The sequence below is a fragment of the Mustela erminea genome, chromosome 7, assembly GCF_009829155.1.
Source record: "Mustela erminea isolate mMusErm1 chromosome 7, mMusErm1.Pri, whole genome shotgun sequence".
Classification (NCBI taxonomy): Eukaryota; Metazoa; Chordata; class Mammalia; order Carnivora; family Mustelidae; genus Mustela; species Mustela erminea.
Genome location: NC_045620.1, coordinates 123,218,696 through 123,236,553, shown reverse-complemented (window position 1 = coordinate 123,236,553; position 17,858 = coordinate 123,218,696). Strand labels below are relative to the sequence as shown.

At 43.6% G+C, this 17,858-nt stretch overlaps 1 protein-coding gene across 1 annotated transcript; it reads right to left on the bottom strand.

The window, feature by feature from the left end:
• Nucleotides 1-2,983: 2,983 nt before the first annotated feature.
• Nucleotides 2,984-17,329, bottom strand: SF3B6 (splicing factor 3b subunit 6). The gene is made up of 4 exons (XM_032353185.1): nucleotides 17,150-17,329; nucleotides 13,407-13,525; nucleotides 3,416-3,554; nucleotides 2,984-3,250 (listed from the first exon to the last, which is right to left on the bottom strand). The coding sequence occupies exons 1-4, from the start codon at nucleotides 17,177-17,179 to the stop codon at nucleotides 3,161-3,163; spliced, it is 378 nt and encodes a 125-aa protein (XP_032209076.1). The 5' UTR covers nucleotides 17,180-17,329; the 3' UTR covers nucleotides 2,984-3,160.
• Between the last annotated feature and the right edge of the window lie 529 nt (nucleotides 17,330-17,858).

Sequence of the window (17,858 nt, the reverse complement as noted above, 5' to 3'; positions counted from 1 at the left end):
GGAAGCCCTGGGCTGTATTCCTCTGCTGAGGATCGAGAAGTTAGGAGGCAGTGCTTTAAGATGGAGGAAAAGAAATGAGAAAGGGGGTGCTTTGCTTTTAATTACCTGATTCCTGGTCTCACTTCTGTTATGGGAGCAGACCAGCCAGAGGGTGCTGCACCCATTCCCTTCTGGTTTTTTCCTTCCTTCAGCATGTCTTAGTCCCCAGCTTTTCTCAATGACACAGATGTCTGAAAATTTCTTAGGACTTTGCCTGTATAAGAGACGTACTCTTGTTTTCTGCTGTGACATCAATAGGATAAAATTAAAAATGGCATCAAAGACCATTTCGGGTGTCCACTGTGGGGCTGAAGAGCGAGCTCAGTGTAGAGTATTCATAGGCTAGGTGGTCATGGGAGATACTCATGAAGAAAACCAAAACACACCAATGTGAACAACTACTGGCTAGCACCTGGAAAGAATATGCTAGGCCTCGCAGGTCCTGTGTTCCTGGCGCTCTTCAAAGGTGATGCAGAAAATTATGCTAACAAGTTTGGACACTGTCCTGTGAGAGCCATGTTAAGCAGGGAAGTGGTAATGAGATCTTTGTCTTACTAGTCATTTTCAAATTTCCAGTCTATTCATACAAAATCTTTCTTAGAAACTCAAAATTTAACCTACGTGGATGTAAAGCAGCTCTGGCACATGTCTTTACTCATACATGTGCATGAACACAAAACCATCATCCCTTGTACTCTTAAAAGCAGTCTCAGAAATAGCCTTCGATGCCTGGTGTAGAAGACTGATGAAAAGTTCATCCTCAGCATCTTAGCACACACAGGCTTGGCGTAGAGTTGGTGCTCAATATTTATCTACAGAATTCCAGTTCTTTTAAGTGGGACAGGCCACAAAACTGCCAAACTGGAGTTTTTAAAGCTTTTTTTTTTTTTTTAAAGGTTTTATTTATTTGACAGAGATCACAAGTAGGCAGAGAGGCAGGCAGAGAGAGAGGAGGAAGCAGGCTCCTCGCTGAGCAGAGAGCCTGATGCAGGGCTCCATCCCAAGACCCTGGGACCATGACCCGAGCCGAAAGCAGAGGCTTTAACCCACTGAGCCACCCAGGCGCCCCAGGAATTTTTAAAGCTTTTAAGTAATTTCTACACCCAACGTGGGGCTTGAACTTACGACCCCGAGATCAAGAGTCACATGCTCTACTGACTGAGCCAGCCAGTTGCCTCACAATTGGAATTTTTAATTTTAAAATTCTTTTAAAGATTTATTTATTTGAGAGACAGAACTGGGTGGAGGGCAGAGGGAGAGAAACTTAAGGAGACTCCACATTGAGCATGGAGCCCAGCATGGGGCTCAGTCTCACGACGCTGAAATCTTGACCTGAGTTGAAGCCAAGAGTCGGACACTCAGCTGACTATGCCACCCAGGCTCCCTAGACAATTGGAATTTTAAAAACTCTTAGCCTTAGGTCATGAGATTCAGCTAACAGATGTACTGATCCAAAGGATGGGACTGGCTATAATTGTCAATAGAAGCAATTTCCCCTTGTTATTAAGTTAAAAAAACCGCACTAGGGCAAGCCAGTCTGCCACTTAGACAAAGCACACTCGAAGCCTGTTTTCCCCTTACAAAAAGTCTTCTAGCAAATTATTTTACATTGGTAAATACCTAAAGGTACACCATGCATTTTACACAAATTAATAAGGAATTCATAAAAGCATTCAGAAGGAAATTAAAGCTATGGCTCCTTTGTCATCTCCCTGCCCTTCTTAGAAATGTTTCTTTCTAGTCTTTTACAGCGCTTTCAGAAAGCACTGACATAATTAAGAGGAATAATCTTTTCATTTTCAATAGTAGGCTTTGAGAAGACAGTACCAGAAGTATAAAAGAGCATATTAGCTTAAAGTAAGCACAGACAGCAAAGCTAAATGCACTTAAAAGTAGAAGAGATGCTTTTTGTCCATTTAAATGATTCAGTGCTTGTACCCTTCAAATTGACTTTGGGTTATAGTTATATACAAAACAATTGGTTCATGTTTTTCCATTTGGCCCATGTCTAAACTATAAAAAGAAAATTATAGCTATCTCCTCCAAGCTGCCAAACTATGATGAATGTGGTAATAACCATACTATTTCCATGCCATGGGAGCGTATGGTTATAAGAATAAGCATTAAATTTTATATATAAGAAAAGCATTATATTCTATTTATGGCAAAGATATACTATGACCTAAGGTCCAAGATATTCAGACATTTATTAACTAAAGGAAAAGACTGCACAATACAATCTTAGACATGTAACAACCAACACCACTACCCAAGAAACATGCTCTCAAATTTCTAACAGTGTGCTGTCATCTGAATGGCGACTTCTAAAACTGACTTCTTTTTTTTTTAAGATTTATTTATTTGACAGTAGATGGAGAGGCAGGCAGAGAGAGAGAGAGAGAGAGAGAGAGAAGCAGGCTCCCTGCTAAGCAGAGAGCCCGATGCGGGACTCGATCCCAAGACCCTGAGATCATGACCCGAGCCGAAGGCAGCAGCTTAACCCACTGAGCCACCCAGGCGCCCCCTAAAACTGACTTCTAAGGATGGCATACTCATATGGACAAAGTGTTTTGTTAACTGTAAGGCATGTATTATTCAAATGTACTGGTATGGTTAATACTGGTGGATGTTATAGCAACTTTTAAAGTAAACATTTTATTCATTCAACCAACACAATGACCTTTGGTTTCCTTATCTGCAAAATGGAGATAGCTACCTTCACTGAGTTGTTAACATTCAATAAATGACAACACTCTAAAAACTTCCCTTGATGGCTAAGCATTGGATTGAACATCACAGGCATTAAGAATATAAAAAGCTCCCTGCTCTTAAGAAGCTTGGTCTCTGTGACCACCTACCACCAAACAATTCTTGATACAGTTCAACTGCTGATTTGTTTTCTGGTATCAAATAAAAAGGGAAAGTTTAAGAGAAAACACTGACATGTTTTACAAAAAGTTTACAAGTTTATTCATATAACATTCTAACATGTATCAAAGTTTCAAGCAGGTCCTTTTGAATCTCGAATAAGAAATTACAACATTCAGCATTACTTAAAAATAAGAAAAGGGTGATGTGGTCACTTATGGGTTTTAGTCTAAAATGAAAATGTAGAAAATGTTTATTTTGGTGGATCTGTGTTGATGCCATATTTCTCCTTGAGAAGCTTCAACTGCTCTTCCTTCTTTTTTGTGTCCATCTTCTGAAATGCCTGAAATGTGGTAAACACCAAGGTTAACAGTTACTGATCTGTCATCAAATGAATTTCACCAGTAGCACTAGCGAACCAAGAACTCACAGTATACTCTTCCCCTCATGGTACACTACTTCTTAACATGGGCGCCCCACAAAATGAGGACTGTGGCCTGATACTTACCCTGTTGGCATTATAGTACAAAACCACCAGGTATCTGTTACAAACATTGAATCCTGAAAGGTGATCACATGCATTTTTGGCATCGAAGATGTCTTCATAGACCACATAAGCTGTTCCTCTAGTTTCGGGTGTGTTCCCCCTGCAGAGTGAAATCAGACTTAATTAAAACACACACTTACTGGAGTTAGGAAAGACGCTGGGTTTGAGGTTGGGTGTTAAGGAGAATAACCACCATGACTTCCAGGGCTTGCCGAAACCTCAGATGGGAGGCCTTCTGGCCAAGCACCTGCGATTTCATATTGCTGGAACATTCCCTAGGGGTTGCAGCTTTCTAGAAGTTTACTGTGGCCAAATCAAGAAAGAAGGATACGCAGATTTCTACAGAAATTATGATTCCATGAGAGATTTTGAGGAGATGAAAAAGGCTGGTATCTTTCAGAGTGGAAAGTGATTTTGGAATGTAAAGAATTTCTTTGGGTTGAGTTCCACGGAAATTTATCACTGACCTGTGTTCCTGAACTATGAAACATGACTGCTGAGCTACGGAATAGTTTCTTTATAAATAAGTAACAAATACTGTGGAAAAAAATACATTTACCTGAGCACTGATGGTTGATGAACTGTCTTTTAAACCACTAACCACTGAAGATTAGAGACAGTAAGTTAAAGTATTTTTTTTTAAACAATCATCATAGATTTTTTTTTTAAAGATTTTTATTTATTTGTTCGACAGACAGAGATCACATGTGGGCAGAGAGGCAGGCAGAATGAGAGGAAGGGAAGCAGGCCCCCGCTGAGCAGAGAGCCCGATGTGGGGCTCGATCCCAAGACCCCGAGACCATGACCTGAGCCGAAGGCAGAGGCTTTAACCCACTGAGCCACCCAGGTGCCCCTAAGTTAAAGTATTTTGAGATCAACCTGAACACTGTTAGATTATGGACAGGTATGCTGGATAAGCCTATTTCTTTTTTTTTTTTTTTTTAAAGATTTTATTTATTTATTTGACAGAGAGAGATCACAAGTAGGCAGAGAGGCAGGCAGAGAGAGAGAGGAGGAAGCAGGCTCCCTGCTGAGCAGAGAGCCCGATGCGGGACTCGATCCCAGGACCCTGAGATCATGACCTGAGCTGAAGGCAACGGCTTAACCCACTGAGCCACCCAGGCACCCCTGGATAAGCCTATTTCTTGAATTAAGGTAATTTTTGTTTTCTTTTTTAAGTAAAACAGCTACAAGTTAAACTTGCTGTGTCAAAACTACTCCTATAGCTACCAAAGCACTAGCAGCAAAGACCTAGCTTGAAATTTTGGCCCAGTCTTTATGTTTACTGTCCTAGTCTTTCCTACTTCTCACACTAAGAACTAATTCTTTTTTTTTTTTTTTTAAAGATTTTATTGATTTGGGAGAGAGAGAAAAAAAGAGCATGTATGCATAAGGTGTGCACAGAGGCAGAGGGAGGGGGAAGCAGTCTCCCCGCTGAGCAGGAAGCCCTACTGGGCCCCGATCCCAGAACCCGGAGACCATGACCTGAGCCGAAGGAGATGCTTAACTGACTGAGCACCAGGCGCCCTCAATTCTCAGTCTTAAGTTGGAAAGTACAGCATTTCGTAGGAGTGATGGTTATTAATCAGCAATGATTAGAATGAGGTTTTTCGTACTGCACATTTATGCAACAGAACCAATACTTAAATTATTTACTACACTATTACCTGGTAACTAGTCCCTTGTTTCTAAAAATTTTAATTTTCTCCCTCACTCCATTCTAATTTTTTTTAAAAAGATTTTATTTATTTAATAAATAAATATAAATAAATATAAATATTTATATTTATAAATTTATAAATTATAATTATATTTATAATAAATATAAATAAATATAATGTACTATAATGCCAACAGGGTAAGTATCAGGCCACAGACAGAGATCTCAAGTAGGCAGAGAGGAGGCAGAAAGAGAGGAGGAAGCAGGCTCCCTGCTGAGCAGAGAGCCCATTGCGGGGCTCGATCCCAGGACCCTGAGATCATGACCTGAGCCGAAGGCAGAGGCTTAACCCACTGAGCCACCCAGGCGCTTTCAAGATTTCATTCTATTTTTTAAAAAATATTTTATTTATTTGACACAGAGCACTAGCAGGGGGAGCTGTTGGCCGAGGGAGAGAGAGAAGGAGGCTTCCTGCTGAGCAAGGAGCCTGAAGTGGGGCTTGATCCCAGGACTCTGGGATCATGACCCGAGCAGAAGGCAGACACTCAACCGAATAAGCCACCCAGGTGCCCCTAAAATCTTATTTTTAAGCAATATCTACACCCAGTGTGGGGCTAGATCTCACAACCCCAAGATCAAGAGTCATGTTCTCGGGGCATCTGGGTGGCTCAGTGGGTTAAGCCTCTGCCTTCAGCTCAGGTCATGGTCTCGGGGTCCTGGGATCGAGCCCCACAACAGGCTCTCTGCTCAGCAGGGAGCCTGCTTCCCCTCTCTCTGCCTACTTGTGATCTCTGTCAAATAAATAAAGTCTTTAAGAAAAAAAAAAAATAAAATAGGGCCAGGCGCCCCTCCCTAACCCTAAAATTAGTTTCAATTGTTAAAGACAACACAGTCACCATCAATGTAGGAAACAAATGTTTCTGAGCAGTATTTTACTTAGGTTTATCCATAAAAATAAAACCTATTTGTGTCTGTAGAAAGGGTGGTGCTGGAAGCCCCTACCAAAAAGATGGCAAAATTGCAGAGGATATGTAGGAAAACAGCCAACCATTATCCTTTATGGCCAGGAAAGGACGGGAAGAGTTACTGCGCTTTCTTCCACTTAGAAGACTCACTGCTTTTCTAAAATATGGCACAGGGGTGTCTGGGTGGCTCAGTCGGTTAAGCGTCTGCCTTCAGCTCAGGTCATGATCCCAGGGTCCTGGGATCGAGCCCTGTGTCGGGTTCCCCACTAAGCGGAAGTGTGCTGCTGCTTCTCCCTGTGCCTCTCCTCCTGGCTGTGCTCTCTCACTCTCCCTCAACTAAATAAAATCTTTAAAAATAATAATGATGATGATGTGGTATAGTCAGCTCCCAACTTTTCGTACACTCATTTTTAATAACATATGCACTCTCATGCATTACACAGCCCTGTCTGGCTCAGGAGAAGGGCTGAGCTTTGGCAAACCCGGGTGGGAGGGAGTGTGCTTTTGGGCAGGCTCATCTGCCCGCCCGGGGAGAAGGTGGCTAGAAGTGGAAGGTGGACCTTGCCTGTGGGTATGGAGCTGCTTCTGGTGTAGGTTTTCCTTGCCACCTCCTCTCTTCACCTCACCAGCCTCCTTCGCGGGGAGGGAGGGGAGTGTGAAGAGCAACAAACTGCAGCAGCAGATGGCCATGTGCTTGTCAGTGGGGGCAGTGGGCACAGGTCCCACTCAGCTTATGCTCCCAGTGTGATAAAGATGGACCCCTCCATCTGTGTTCTAGCCACCCAGTGCCAACTGTGGAGTAAGGTTTAAGACTGGGGGCTGCCTCTCCATCTGCCATGGTCCCCACATAGGGTCAAGCAAAGGAAGGAGGCCAGGGGAAGGGGAGGTCCCTGTGAAAATTTGATCCAGGACAAGACCACAGCGCTGGGCCCTCATCAGTGCTTATACCTCCTATAAAGGGGGAGGGGAGACGTACAGGGTGCTGGGTTGGTCGGAGGGGGCCAGTGTCCTTGAATGCTTACAGGCCGTTAGGCTAAATAGGCCCAATAAGGGATTTTATAATATTCCTTACTTTCCAGGAATAATCTAACAACTTCTGGACATTTTTAAAAGTTTGTTTATTTAAGTATTCTCTACACCCAACATGACGCTCAAACCCTACAATCAAGAATCACGCGCTCTCCCTACTGAGCCAGCTAGACACCCCAACTCTTAGGACTTTTGACTTTTAGTTGTCAAGAATGCATCAGCTTGAATAGAAATTTTTATTAAAAAAAAAAAAAAAAGAATGCATTAGCTATGGAAGTTGGGGATTACCCAAAGGGAAGAAAAACACTGCCTCAAAGATTTTACCAGGGGTGCCTGTGCCTAGGTGGCTCGGTCATTAAACACTTGCCTTTGGCTCAGGTCATGATCCCAAGGTCCTGAGATCGAGCCCTGAATCGGGCTCCCTGCTCAGCGGGAAGCCTGCTTCTCCCTTAGCCTCTCCCCCTGCCTTGTATTCCTTCTCTTGCTGTCTGTCAAATAAGTTAATAAAATCTTTAAAAAAATTTGGGGGGGTGTCAAAAAGTCTATCTATTTCTCCTTTGGAATAAAAACATATAGAACTTGGGGTGCCTGGGTGGCTCAGATGGTTAAGCATCTGCCTTCGGCTTAGGTCATGGTCCTAGAATCCTGAAATCAAGCCCTGTGTTGGGCTCCCTGCTCAGTGCAGCGCCTGCTTCTCCCTCTCCCTCTGCCATTCCCTCCACTTGTACTCTCTGGCTCTATCTCTCTGTCAAACAAATAAAATCTTAAAAAAACACGAAACATAAAGAACTTAATATTTTAGTTCTTGTTAACTGTCCAAGAAAGGTCTTATATTTCATTTTTCTCTCACAGCACCATGCACACAAGTGCTAAGAGGCATCTGAAAAGTGGAGATCTACTCTCTCCCACCAATTCTCTAACACCCTTTCTCCTGGAAGCTTAAGAAAAAAATTATCTCCTCTTACATCTTCTGAGGAACTAGAACAGGGCTGGGTACTAAACCCATTTTAAAGATTCTCATCTCAGTGTCCTAGCTCCTGATTATCAACCTAGTATCTTAACCATATTGTAACTTCAATTTCTAAAAAGTATGTAGTTGGTACCTGCTGTGTGGCAGGCACTGAGCCAACATTATTTTCTCGATTGGCGGTAAACCTCAGTGTAGGAATGAGAAAACCTCATCATGTGCATCAACCTCTCTGAGCCTCCACTGCTTCATGTGTCAAACAGCCATATCAGGACCTGTCACCTGCCCTACACCGTACACGTTTTAGTAATCAAGAGGTAAAAGGTATGAGCGGGCTTTAAAAAGTTTAAAGCATCAAGTGTCTGCTCCATGCCAGGAAGGGCAACCCCTTCATCCCAGTTTGCCCAAGACTGTCCAGGTTTTAGTACTCAGGTCCCAGAAAACCCCTTGGTCCTTGGGCCAACTAGGAAGGTGGGTCACCTTAGTTCTAGGTTCCAGATAGATGATGAAGCATGATCACAGCTAGGGAACAACAACAACAAAAATCTGTTTTTCAATCTCTAATTCAGACCCAAATTCCTGCTTTTATGAATTTATTCAACAAATACATATTGTGTTCTTTCTGTGTGACAGCCACTGGAAATAGAACAGTGAAAAAGACAAGCATCCTCCCTCCCTTCAAGGAACTTTATCCAAGTGGGAGAAAGACAGATAAAGGCAGATGAGAAATATTATAAAGGAAGGAGACAGCTGTGACAGAGGTTACTGGGAGGACAAGGATGACTTCACGCTAGGGCGGTCAAGGATAAACCTCTTTGAAAAGGTGACACTGGGGGCACCTGGGTGGCTCAGTGGGTTAAGCTGCTGCCTTCAGGGCTCGGGTCATGACCCTCAATCTCTGGGATTGAGCCCCACATCGAGCTCTCTGCTCAGCAGGGAGCCTGCTTCCTCCTTTCTCTGCCTGCCTCTCTGCCTGCTTGTCATCTCTCTCTGTCAAATAAATAAATAAAATCTTAAAAAAAAAAAAAGGTGACACTGTAGTGGAGACCTGAAAAATGAGAAGGCAGGCGGGAGATGAGCTGCGTGAAAACCATTCCAAGTGGAGGGACCAGAGTACAAAGGCCCTGAGCTACTCTGCACCCTTCTAAAGATGCCACTGCTTGATCATCTACCTTGGCTTTCCGAAACACTAACTTCACTGATGTAAGCATCTCTTAATTGTGTACTATCAGTAAATTTTATAACACTTCCAGAAGTCAAACACAACCATGTTCTGTATTACTCATTTACTTATATTTATATACATGGGGTGTTTAACATGTATCAGGCATAACAGCTATCAACCCAAAATGAAAAGAATGTATGATACCTGTCCTGGAGGAGCTCACAGGCTGGCAGGAGAGTCAAGTACAAAGACAAAAGCAAAATCATGTGTTATAAGATGTTCACAGAAGGTGCTACGGGAGAACAGAGAGGGGTGGCTAATGCACACCGGGAAGGAAAAACTCCGAGACAAAGCGCTTTCACAGACATGACCTACTTTGATCCTCATTAAAATTCTTTTAGGGTGAGCCTGGGTGGCTCAGTCGTTAAGTGTCTGCCTTTGGCTCAGGTCATGATCCCAGTGTCCTGGGATCGAGCCCCGAGTCGGGTTCCCTGCTCAGCAGGAAGCCTGATTCTCCTTTTCCCTCTCCCCCTGCTTGTGTTCCCTCTCTTGCTGTCTGCCAAATAAATAAATAAAATCTTACGAAAAAAACCAAAAAAACAAAAAACAAAACTCTTTAGGCTAGAGTGGAGGGGGGGATGGGGTGGCTGGGTGATGGACATTGGGGAGGGTATGTGTATTGTGTAAGACTGATGAATCACAGACCTGTACCCTTGAAACAAATAATACATTACATGTTACTAATAATAAAAAATTCTTTTAAGACAGTAGGTTAGGAAGATTATGTTTCGTAAGTAACTGAAGCTCAGAGGGATTAAATATTTTGCCCAGTTGTGCATGACTAGCCAATGTCCAGCTAGTATTTGAACTCAGGTGTTACAACCAATTCAGTAAATTTAACATGCTGCCTCCATGTTAAAAAGCTGAAAGGCAGTCTATCTACATTATCTTACATGTGAGGGAGCAGAAAACCAAAAAACTTGTCTAAGGCTGCAGTGCTTGAAGCAGGATCTTACCTCCTGATCTCCAAGTCAGGGGACCTTTTCTTTTTTTTTTTTTTTTTTTTTTTTTAGATTTTATTTATTCATCTGACACAGAGAGATCACAAGTAGGCAGAGAGGCAGGCAGAGAGAGAGAGAGGAGGAAGCAGGCTCCCCGCGGAGCAGAGAACCCGATGCGGGACTCGATCCCAGGACCCCGAGATCACGACCCGAGCCGAAGGCAGCGGCTTAACCCACTGAGCCACCCAGGCGCCCTTTTTTTTTTTTTTCAGGGGACCTTTTCTATACCATTCCTGTACGTTCAGAACAGGATTTCTTTTCTTTTTTTTTTTTTTTAAAGATTTTATTTATTTATTTGACAGAGAACACAAGTAGGCAGAGAGGCAGGCAGAGAGAGAGGAGGAAGCAGGCTCCCTGCTGAGCAGAGAGCCCGATGCGGGACTCGATCCCAGGACCCTGAGATCATGACCTGAGCCGAAGGCAGCGGCTTAACCCACTGAGCCACCCAGGCGCCCCAGAACAGGATTTCTTAACCTAGGATTCATGTATCCACTGAAATCATATGCAAAATGTTTCATGTATTGTTCTTTGAAAAGGGTCCAAAGCTCTTATCAAATACACAAAGGAATAAGACTTCCTGAAGAGGATGGCTGGTCTGTAACACCTCATTTCCATCCCCACATGAGTACCAATGATGATGTATTGCTAGCATTTGGTTGACTTTCTGGAAGGAAAGTAATGATTTAAAAGGAGTGTCCTCAAGATCTTACAGCGATCTAAAAACCAAGAAGCAGCTCTCAGTTCACAAAAGAAAATGTATTAAGAAAGAGATATTGAAGGGCACCTGTGTGGCTCAGTTGGCAAAGCATCTGCCTTTGGCACAGGTCATGATCCCAGGGCCCTGGGATCGAGTCCCGCATTGGGTTCCTTGCTCAGTGAGAACCCTGCTTCTCCTGCTCCTCCCTGCTAGTACTCTCTCTCGTGCTCTCTCTCTCTCTCATATAATAAATAAAACCTTAAAAAAAAAAGGAAGAGATATTCAGGGGAAGCTGGGTGGCTCAGTCAGGTAAGTGTCCAACTCCTGGTTTTGGATCAGGTCATTGATTTCAGGGTCATGAGACTGAACCCCATGTTGGGCTCTGCACTCCGTGCAGAGTCTGCTTAAGATTCTCTCTCTCCCTCTGCTCCTCCCTGTGCTCATGCTCCCTCTAAATAAATAAATAAAATTAAAAATATTTTATTTATTTATTTAACAGAGAGAGAGAGAGAGAGATCACAAGTAGGCAGAGAGACAGGCAGAGAGAGGGGGTGAAGCAGGCTCCCTGCTGAGCAGAGAGCCCGATGCGGGGCTCAATCCCAGGACCACTGGGATCACGACCTGAGCTGAAGGCAGAGGCTTAACCCACTGAGCCACTCAGGCGCCCCTAAGTAAGTAAATCTTAAAAAAGAAAAAAAAAAATACATATATATAAGAGACATTCAGGGGTGCCTGGCTGGCTCAGTAGAAGCATGTGACTCTTGATCTCAGGATCATGAGTCTGAGACCCCATGTTAGGTTTATAGATTAATTTTAAAAACTAGTAATAATAAACTTAAAAAGAAGAAGAAGAAGAACAAGAAGAAGAAATCCTTTCAGATAAACTCTTAGGTAAGTGGCCCATTTATACTAATTAGAGTATTACCAGCTATGGATCTATGTAGTGTACTCAATTTAAAATTAGAAAATTTGGGGGCACCTGGGTGGCTCAGTGGGTGAAGCCTCTGCCTACTTGTGATCTCTCTGTCAAATAAATAAAATCTTAAAAAAAAAAAAAATTAGAAAATTTTATCACTAAATAGTTGTGTGAAGCTATAAAGCAGACAACTCTTGGGGCACCTGGGCAGCTCAGTTGGTTTAAGTGTCTGACCCTTGCTTTCAGCTCAGGTCAGGATCTCAAGGTCTTAGGACTGAGCCCAATCCATGCTCAGCAGGGAGTCTGTTCAGGGATTCTCTCTCTCTCCCCCCTGCCCCCGTCTGCCCTTCCCCTTGTTCCCATGCTCACTCATGCTCTCTCTCAAATAAGTATGTCTTAAAACAAAATCCAGACAATTTATCACCTCCACACAAGGTTGTAGTGTTGGTGATATAAATAAAAGCACCTATTACAACAAATGATATTTTGTAGATGTTCAATAAATATCATCTGAAAATATAAACACCAATTTTTATATTTAATTAAAACCCGAACTTGTGTTGCAATTATTCTCCCATATACTTTTATTTATTTTATTATATATTTTTAAAAAGATTTTATTTATCTATTTGACAGAGAGAGAGATCACAAGTAGGCAGAGAGGCAGGCAGAGAGAGAAGGAGAAGCAGGCTCCCCCCTGAGCAGAGAGACCAGTGCGGGGCTAGATCCCAGAACCCTGGAATCATGACCTGAACCGAAGGCAGAGGCTTAACCCACGGAGCCACCCAGGTGCCCCCCATATACTTTTAAATCTTCAATAGAAAAAAGTAATACTAATAAATCAATCTTGGGGTGCCTGGGTGGCTCAGCCATTAGATGTCTGCCTTTGGCTTAGGTCATGATCCCAGGGTCCTGGGACAGAGGCCTGCATTAGGCTCTCTGCTCAGCAGGAAGCCTGCTTCTCCCTCTCTCCCTCCCCCTGCTTGTGTTCCCTCTCTCGCTGTCTCTCTCTCTGTCAAATAAAATCTTTAAAAACCAACCAACCAATCAATCTTCAATAGAAAGCTGTGGTTGGGAAAAAAATAATTTTTCTCAGTTACTTGTAGAGCTCCTTACTCAGTTTATTCAGAAATTCTGGAGTCAGTAAAGGAAACAGGAGAGAAAATTAGAGTTAATGCACATAAAAAACACAGCACCATACTGATTTTACAAATGATAGTTATGCGATAAAGGACTTCTTTTCCCACCCGTTCCCCTCAAACCATTCATTATACTTCATGCCTTCTCTAATTTCACGACTACTATTCTTGGCGCTCACTGAGCTAGATCAGGAAGGTGTCATTTTTTTCCATACCAAAAAAAAAATCTCATCTCCCAGATTTCAATCCATTTAGTCTCTAGGCTCTTGGTTAGGCCTTGCTGCCAGCTCTAATTCTGAGAGGATACAATCATTTTTGTGAAACGACATTTCAAAAATCTCAGTAAGACTCACACTCGGATTTGACGAATAGGTCCATATTTCCCAAATATATCATACATTTCTTCAGCTGTGATTTTGTATGGCAAATTTCTTATATATAAAATCCGATTTACTTCAGGTGGAAGTCGAATCTAAAATGAGAAATATGTACTATTATTATAATCAGGGGCAGAAGTGCTACTACCTAAAAAAGATCTATTCTCACAGTAGGGGCACCAGGGTGGCTCAGTCACTGGGCATCTGCCTTGGGCTCAGGTCATGATCCTGGGGTCTTGGGATCAAGACTCGCATCAGGCTCCCTGCTCAGTGGGAAGCCTGCTTCTCCCTCTCACATTCTCCCTGCTTGTGCTCCCTCTCTCTCTCTGTCAACTAAATGAATAAAATCTTAAAAATAAATAAATAAGTAAAAATAAATTCTCACAGTAAAAGCAAACAAAACCCCCACATAATAGTCAAGAATAAGAATTATTTTTAAAAGATTATTATCTGATATTCCTGAAAATGGCATTCTTTTCAGAAAAGCAATGGGCACTAGTTTTAGGGAGGACTATTAGTAGGAACTAGTAAGGGCTACTATAAAACCCAGGCATCCAGGGGTGCCTGGGTGGCTCAGCAGGTTAAGCTGCTGCCTTCGGCTCAGGTCATGATCTCAGGGTCCTGGGATCGAGTCCCGCATCGGGCTCTCTGCTCAGCAGGGAGCCTGCTTCCTCCTCTCTCTCTGCCTGCCTCTCTGCCTGCTTGTGATCTCTCTCTGTCAAATAAATAAATAAAATCTTTAAAAAAAAAATACCCAGGCATCCAGTCACTGCAGTTAAACAAGGATTTTCAACCTCATTTAAAAGTCCTCAATGCCTCAGACGTATATGGGAAAGAACGAAGGGAACTGTTCTTGCTTCCAAGACAATGAAACTCCCATTGATGACTCTTATCTGGTCTTTTTATGTTGCATCAATAATATCTTCCCTCTCTTGAATTTACAATTTTTCCTTCATCCTTGGCTTCTATTCCCTAGGTGAGCACTGCTTATGTCCTGACAATTGTCATGCCAAAAAAAAAAAAAAAAAGTCACTTGTATCCCTCTTCCTTTGCTCAACAAATATTTACTGAGCACCTTCTTTTGCACGTATCAGGCAAGGGAAAAAGCAAGGTTTCTGCCTTCCCTGAACTTACCAGCTCCCTACTTACTACCCTATTTTGCTTTTTTCTTTTCTTTCAGTCAAGCATCTGGAAAGATCTATACTCACTTACTTCATAATCTTTACTTCACTGACACTCATCAACCTACCACAACCCAGCTTCTACCCCAGCACTGATGAAAATATTTTTATGCTAAGACCTTTAAAAAGGGGTAGAAAGGGGTACAGGGAGAGAATCTCAAGCAGACTCCGTGCTGAGCGTGGAGCCCACCATGGGGCCAGATCCCACAACCTTGAGATCAAGACCTCAGCCAAAACCAACAGCTGGGTGCTTAACAGACTGCACCGCCCAGGCACCCTGGTAGTAACTTTATTTTTTTCTTTTTTAAAAAGATTTTATTTATTTGACAGAGAGAGAGATCACCAGTACGCAGGGAAGCAAATGGGGCAGGGGGAGGGGGGGAAGCAGGCTTCTCACGGAGCAGAGAGCCCGTCATGGGGATTGATCCCAGGACCCTGAGATCATGACCTGAGCTGAAGGCAGAGGCTTTAACCCACTGAGCCACCCAGGCGCCCCGCATTAAGACCTTTTAACTTCAGTGTTCAATTGTCGTCACGCTTAACTTCTGAGGCTTCTGACAGTGTTGACTATTTTTGGCACTTTTACTTCCTACCACTCTGGCTAGTTCTTCTCACTCTTATTTGCCATTAAAATATGCTCTTCTACAGAGTTTTACTTTTAGACTCCTTTTTGACTCTTTGTATAACTCTCCTTAATTCTACACTCTTTGATCTCTTAATCACACAGATGGTTTCCACAGTAAGTTGATGACTCTCAAATATATATCTCCCATCCTGAGTTCACTCCTGTGTTTTTATTAACATATTCAATTACATACTGGATTGTATGTAATTGAATACAATCCAATTGTATTGTATTGTACTTGTACAATACAATGTACAAGTACATTTGCTCAAATGTACTTCTGCTCAAAAACTATTTGCTCAAAAACTATTCAACTGGCAGCTTTTTAAGGTATTACGCTACGTGTTGTATAAGAGGAAAAAGAGGATACTTATTCCCCGTCCTCAAACTAGTAGTGGTGACAAATGGTCAACAAATAAGTACAATAAAGTTTTAGATTTAAGATTTCGGACTGAGTTCAAACAGACAATCGACACTTCCAATTATAATACACTTCTCCCATAAATCTGCTTTCTCACTCTATACGATACTGTATCACACTTTCTTTCCTCAAACCTTACCGCCACCACTCCCTCTAACATCTGAGTTCCATTGTAACCTCTTCCTTGCCTATCCTAGGAACTGATCTTGCCTCTTGCTTACTGAAGAAAATATATATCACCAAATGGTAAGTACCTTATATTCATGTCACTAAACCCACCGATCTAAATTCATCCATATCCACCCCCTCTTCCTGTCATCCTCTACTCAAAAACCTTCACTCCTGGGCGCCTGGGTGGCTCAGTGGGTTAAGCCGCCGCCTTCGGCTCAGGTCATGATCTCAGGGTCCTGGGATCGAGTCCCGCATCGGGTTCTCTGCTCCGCGGGGAGCCTGCTTCCTCCTCTCTCTCTCTCTCTGCCTGCCTCTCTGCCTACTGGTGATCTCTCTGTGTCAAATGAATAAATAAAATCTTAAAAAAAAAAAACAACAACAACAACAAAAAAAAAACCTTCACTCCTGAACTTACCTCATCTTTCTCCCACATCATCAATTTCTCCCATTCTACTGGATCATTCTCAGTGACACACAAATACACCTTATATAAACTCAACTATTATTCAACCTCTGTGCTCCCTATTCACATGAAAACTTGAAGAGCCATCTCTATTTTCTTAACTTCCAACCTCTTTTCATCCCTCTGCAACCAAATTTTCACCCACTGAAACGATCATCAGTAGGGTCACCAAAATAATGCATCTCACCAAGTCCAATTTTCTGTCTTCATTATCCTATACCTCTCAGCCTTACAGCTGACCTACCCTCTTTTCCCTGAGACAGTTTTTCTTAGGTTTCTATAATACCCCATTCTCTAACAAAAGAATGTGAACAGAAGGGCTTTTCGTTTATTCACTGTTGTATCCCCAATACCTGGATTAGTGTCAGGCACACAGTACATGTTCGGTAAATTTAACCTCTGAATTCTTCCCTATCTCTCAATTCCGGCACACAGTAGGTGCTCAAACATATTAAGACATTAATGAAAAATCCAAAACACTCCGTGACTTTAGGAGAATCCCAGGCTTTGGTTGCCTGTGAGATATTAGATTACTTATTGCAGACTAAGTTGTGCTACTGACTTGGGGTCGTAGGTCGTAGGTGCTGATCAAGCAACAAATGCTGTAGGACTGACACCAGAGTAAGAAACCGAGGGAACTCTCAAAAGGGTTGGAGCCGGAACTGTGGCTCAAGGAGCATATCCGCAAGGACAGGGCCAGGATGGAACTGCCAGTATTAGGACAGTAAGTTCGGGGCTACTCTGGCCTGGGGAACCGAGCAGGGGCAAAATACACAGTTCCACGCCGTTAAGAAAGTCCAGGAGCGAGGTCCACCCCCCACCCCGCCCCATTCTTCTGCTGAATGCCCGGAAACTCACATTCGCCCTCTTGGCCGCTTGCATCGCCATCTTGGCGGGATGATAAAGTTACTGCAACAAACACTGGAATTCCTCCGGACACCTCCGGAGCTCGCTCTACTGGACCGCCACACGGCCTCCAACTCAGGACATCAACATCCAACCTCCGCCGGAAGCTTTACTACACGCCGGATGATCGCCCTCTTACGTCCAGACGTGCTGACGTAATGTCCCCTTTCGAAAAGACTCCGGCGCCGAAGGAATCTGAAACGAAAAGAGACGACGGTAAAATGAAAGGCGAGCGTTGAAGACCATTTTACGAGCCGCACCGGAAAGGGCGGGGCCTGGGTTAAAGAAGGGGCGGTGTTCCTGTCGAGGAGGCCCTGAGCGGAGGATCCGGCCAGAGGGGCGGGGCCTAGGAGAGCGGGACGAGGTGGGGCCGCCCCCAGGTGAGTTGCGGGGGGATAGGGTGGGTCCTGACGTGGGACCGGCCTCGATGAGGCGCGCGGGGCGGGGATGTAGGCTGGTGGGTGGGCCCGGGCTGCTGGCGCTGCGCAGAGAGGCTTTCGGGGGTTGTGGCTCGTTGTATGGTGGCTGACGCTGTTCGTTCGGTATCCGGGACCCCCGGCCCCGGACCAGCCCGAGTTGCGCACCCACTGTCCCGGCCTTTGCTGTAATCCCTGCGACAACTGCGGTCGCGCCTCCCACCCCACCCGCGCCGCGGCGGCCC

Coding starts and splice junctions, on each gene's coding strand:
- SF3B6 (XM_032353185.1), bottom strand. CDS start 17,179: ATGGCGATGCAAGCGGCCAAGAGGGCGAAT. Junction 3,555..13,406: donor CCTATTCGTCAAATCCGAGT/GTGAGTCTTACT, acceptor TTCACTCTGCAG/GGGGAACACACCCGAAACTA. Junction 3,251..3,415: donor TGTACTATAATGCCAACAGG/GTAAGTATCAGG, acceptor ACCACATTTCAG/GCATTTCAGAAGATGGACAC.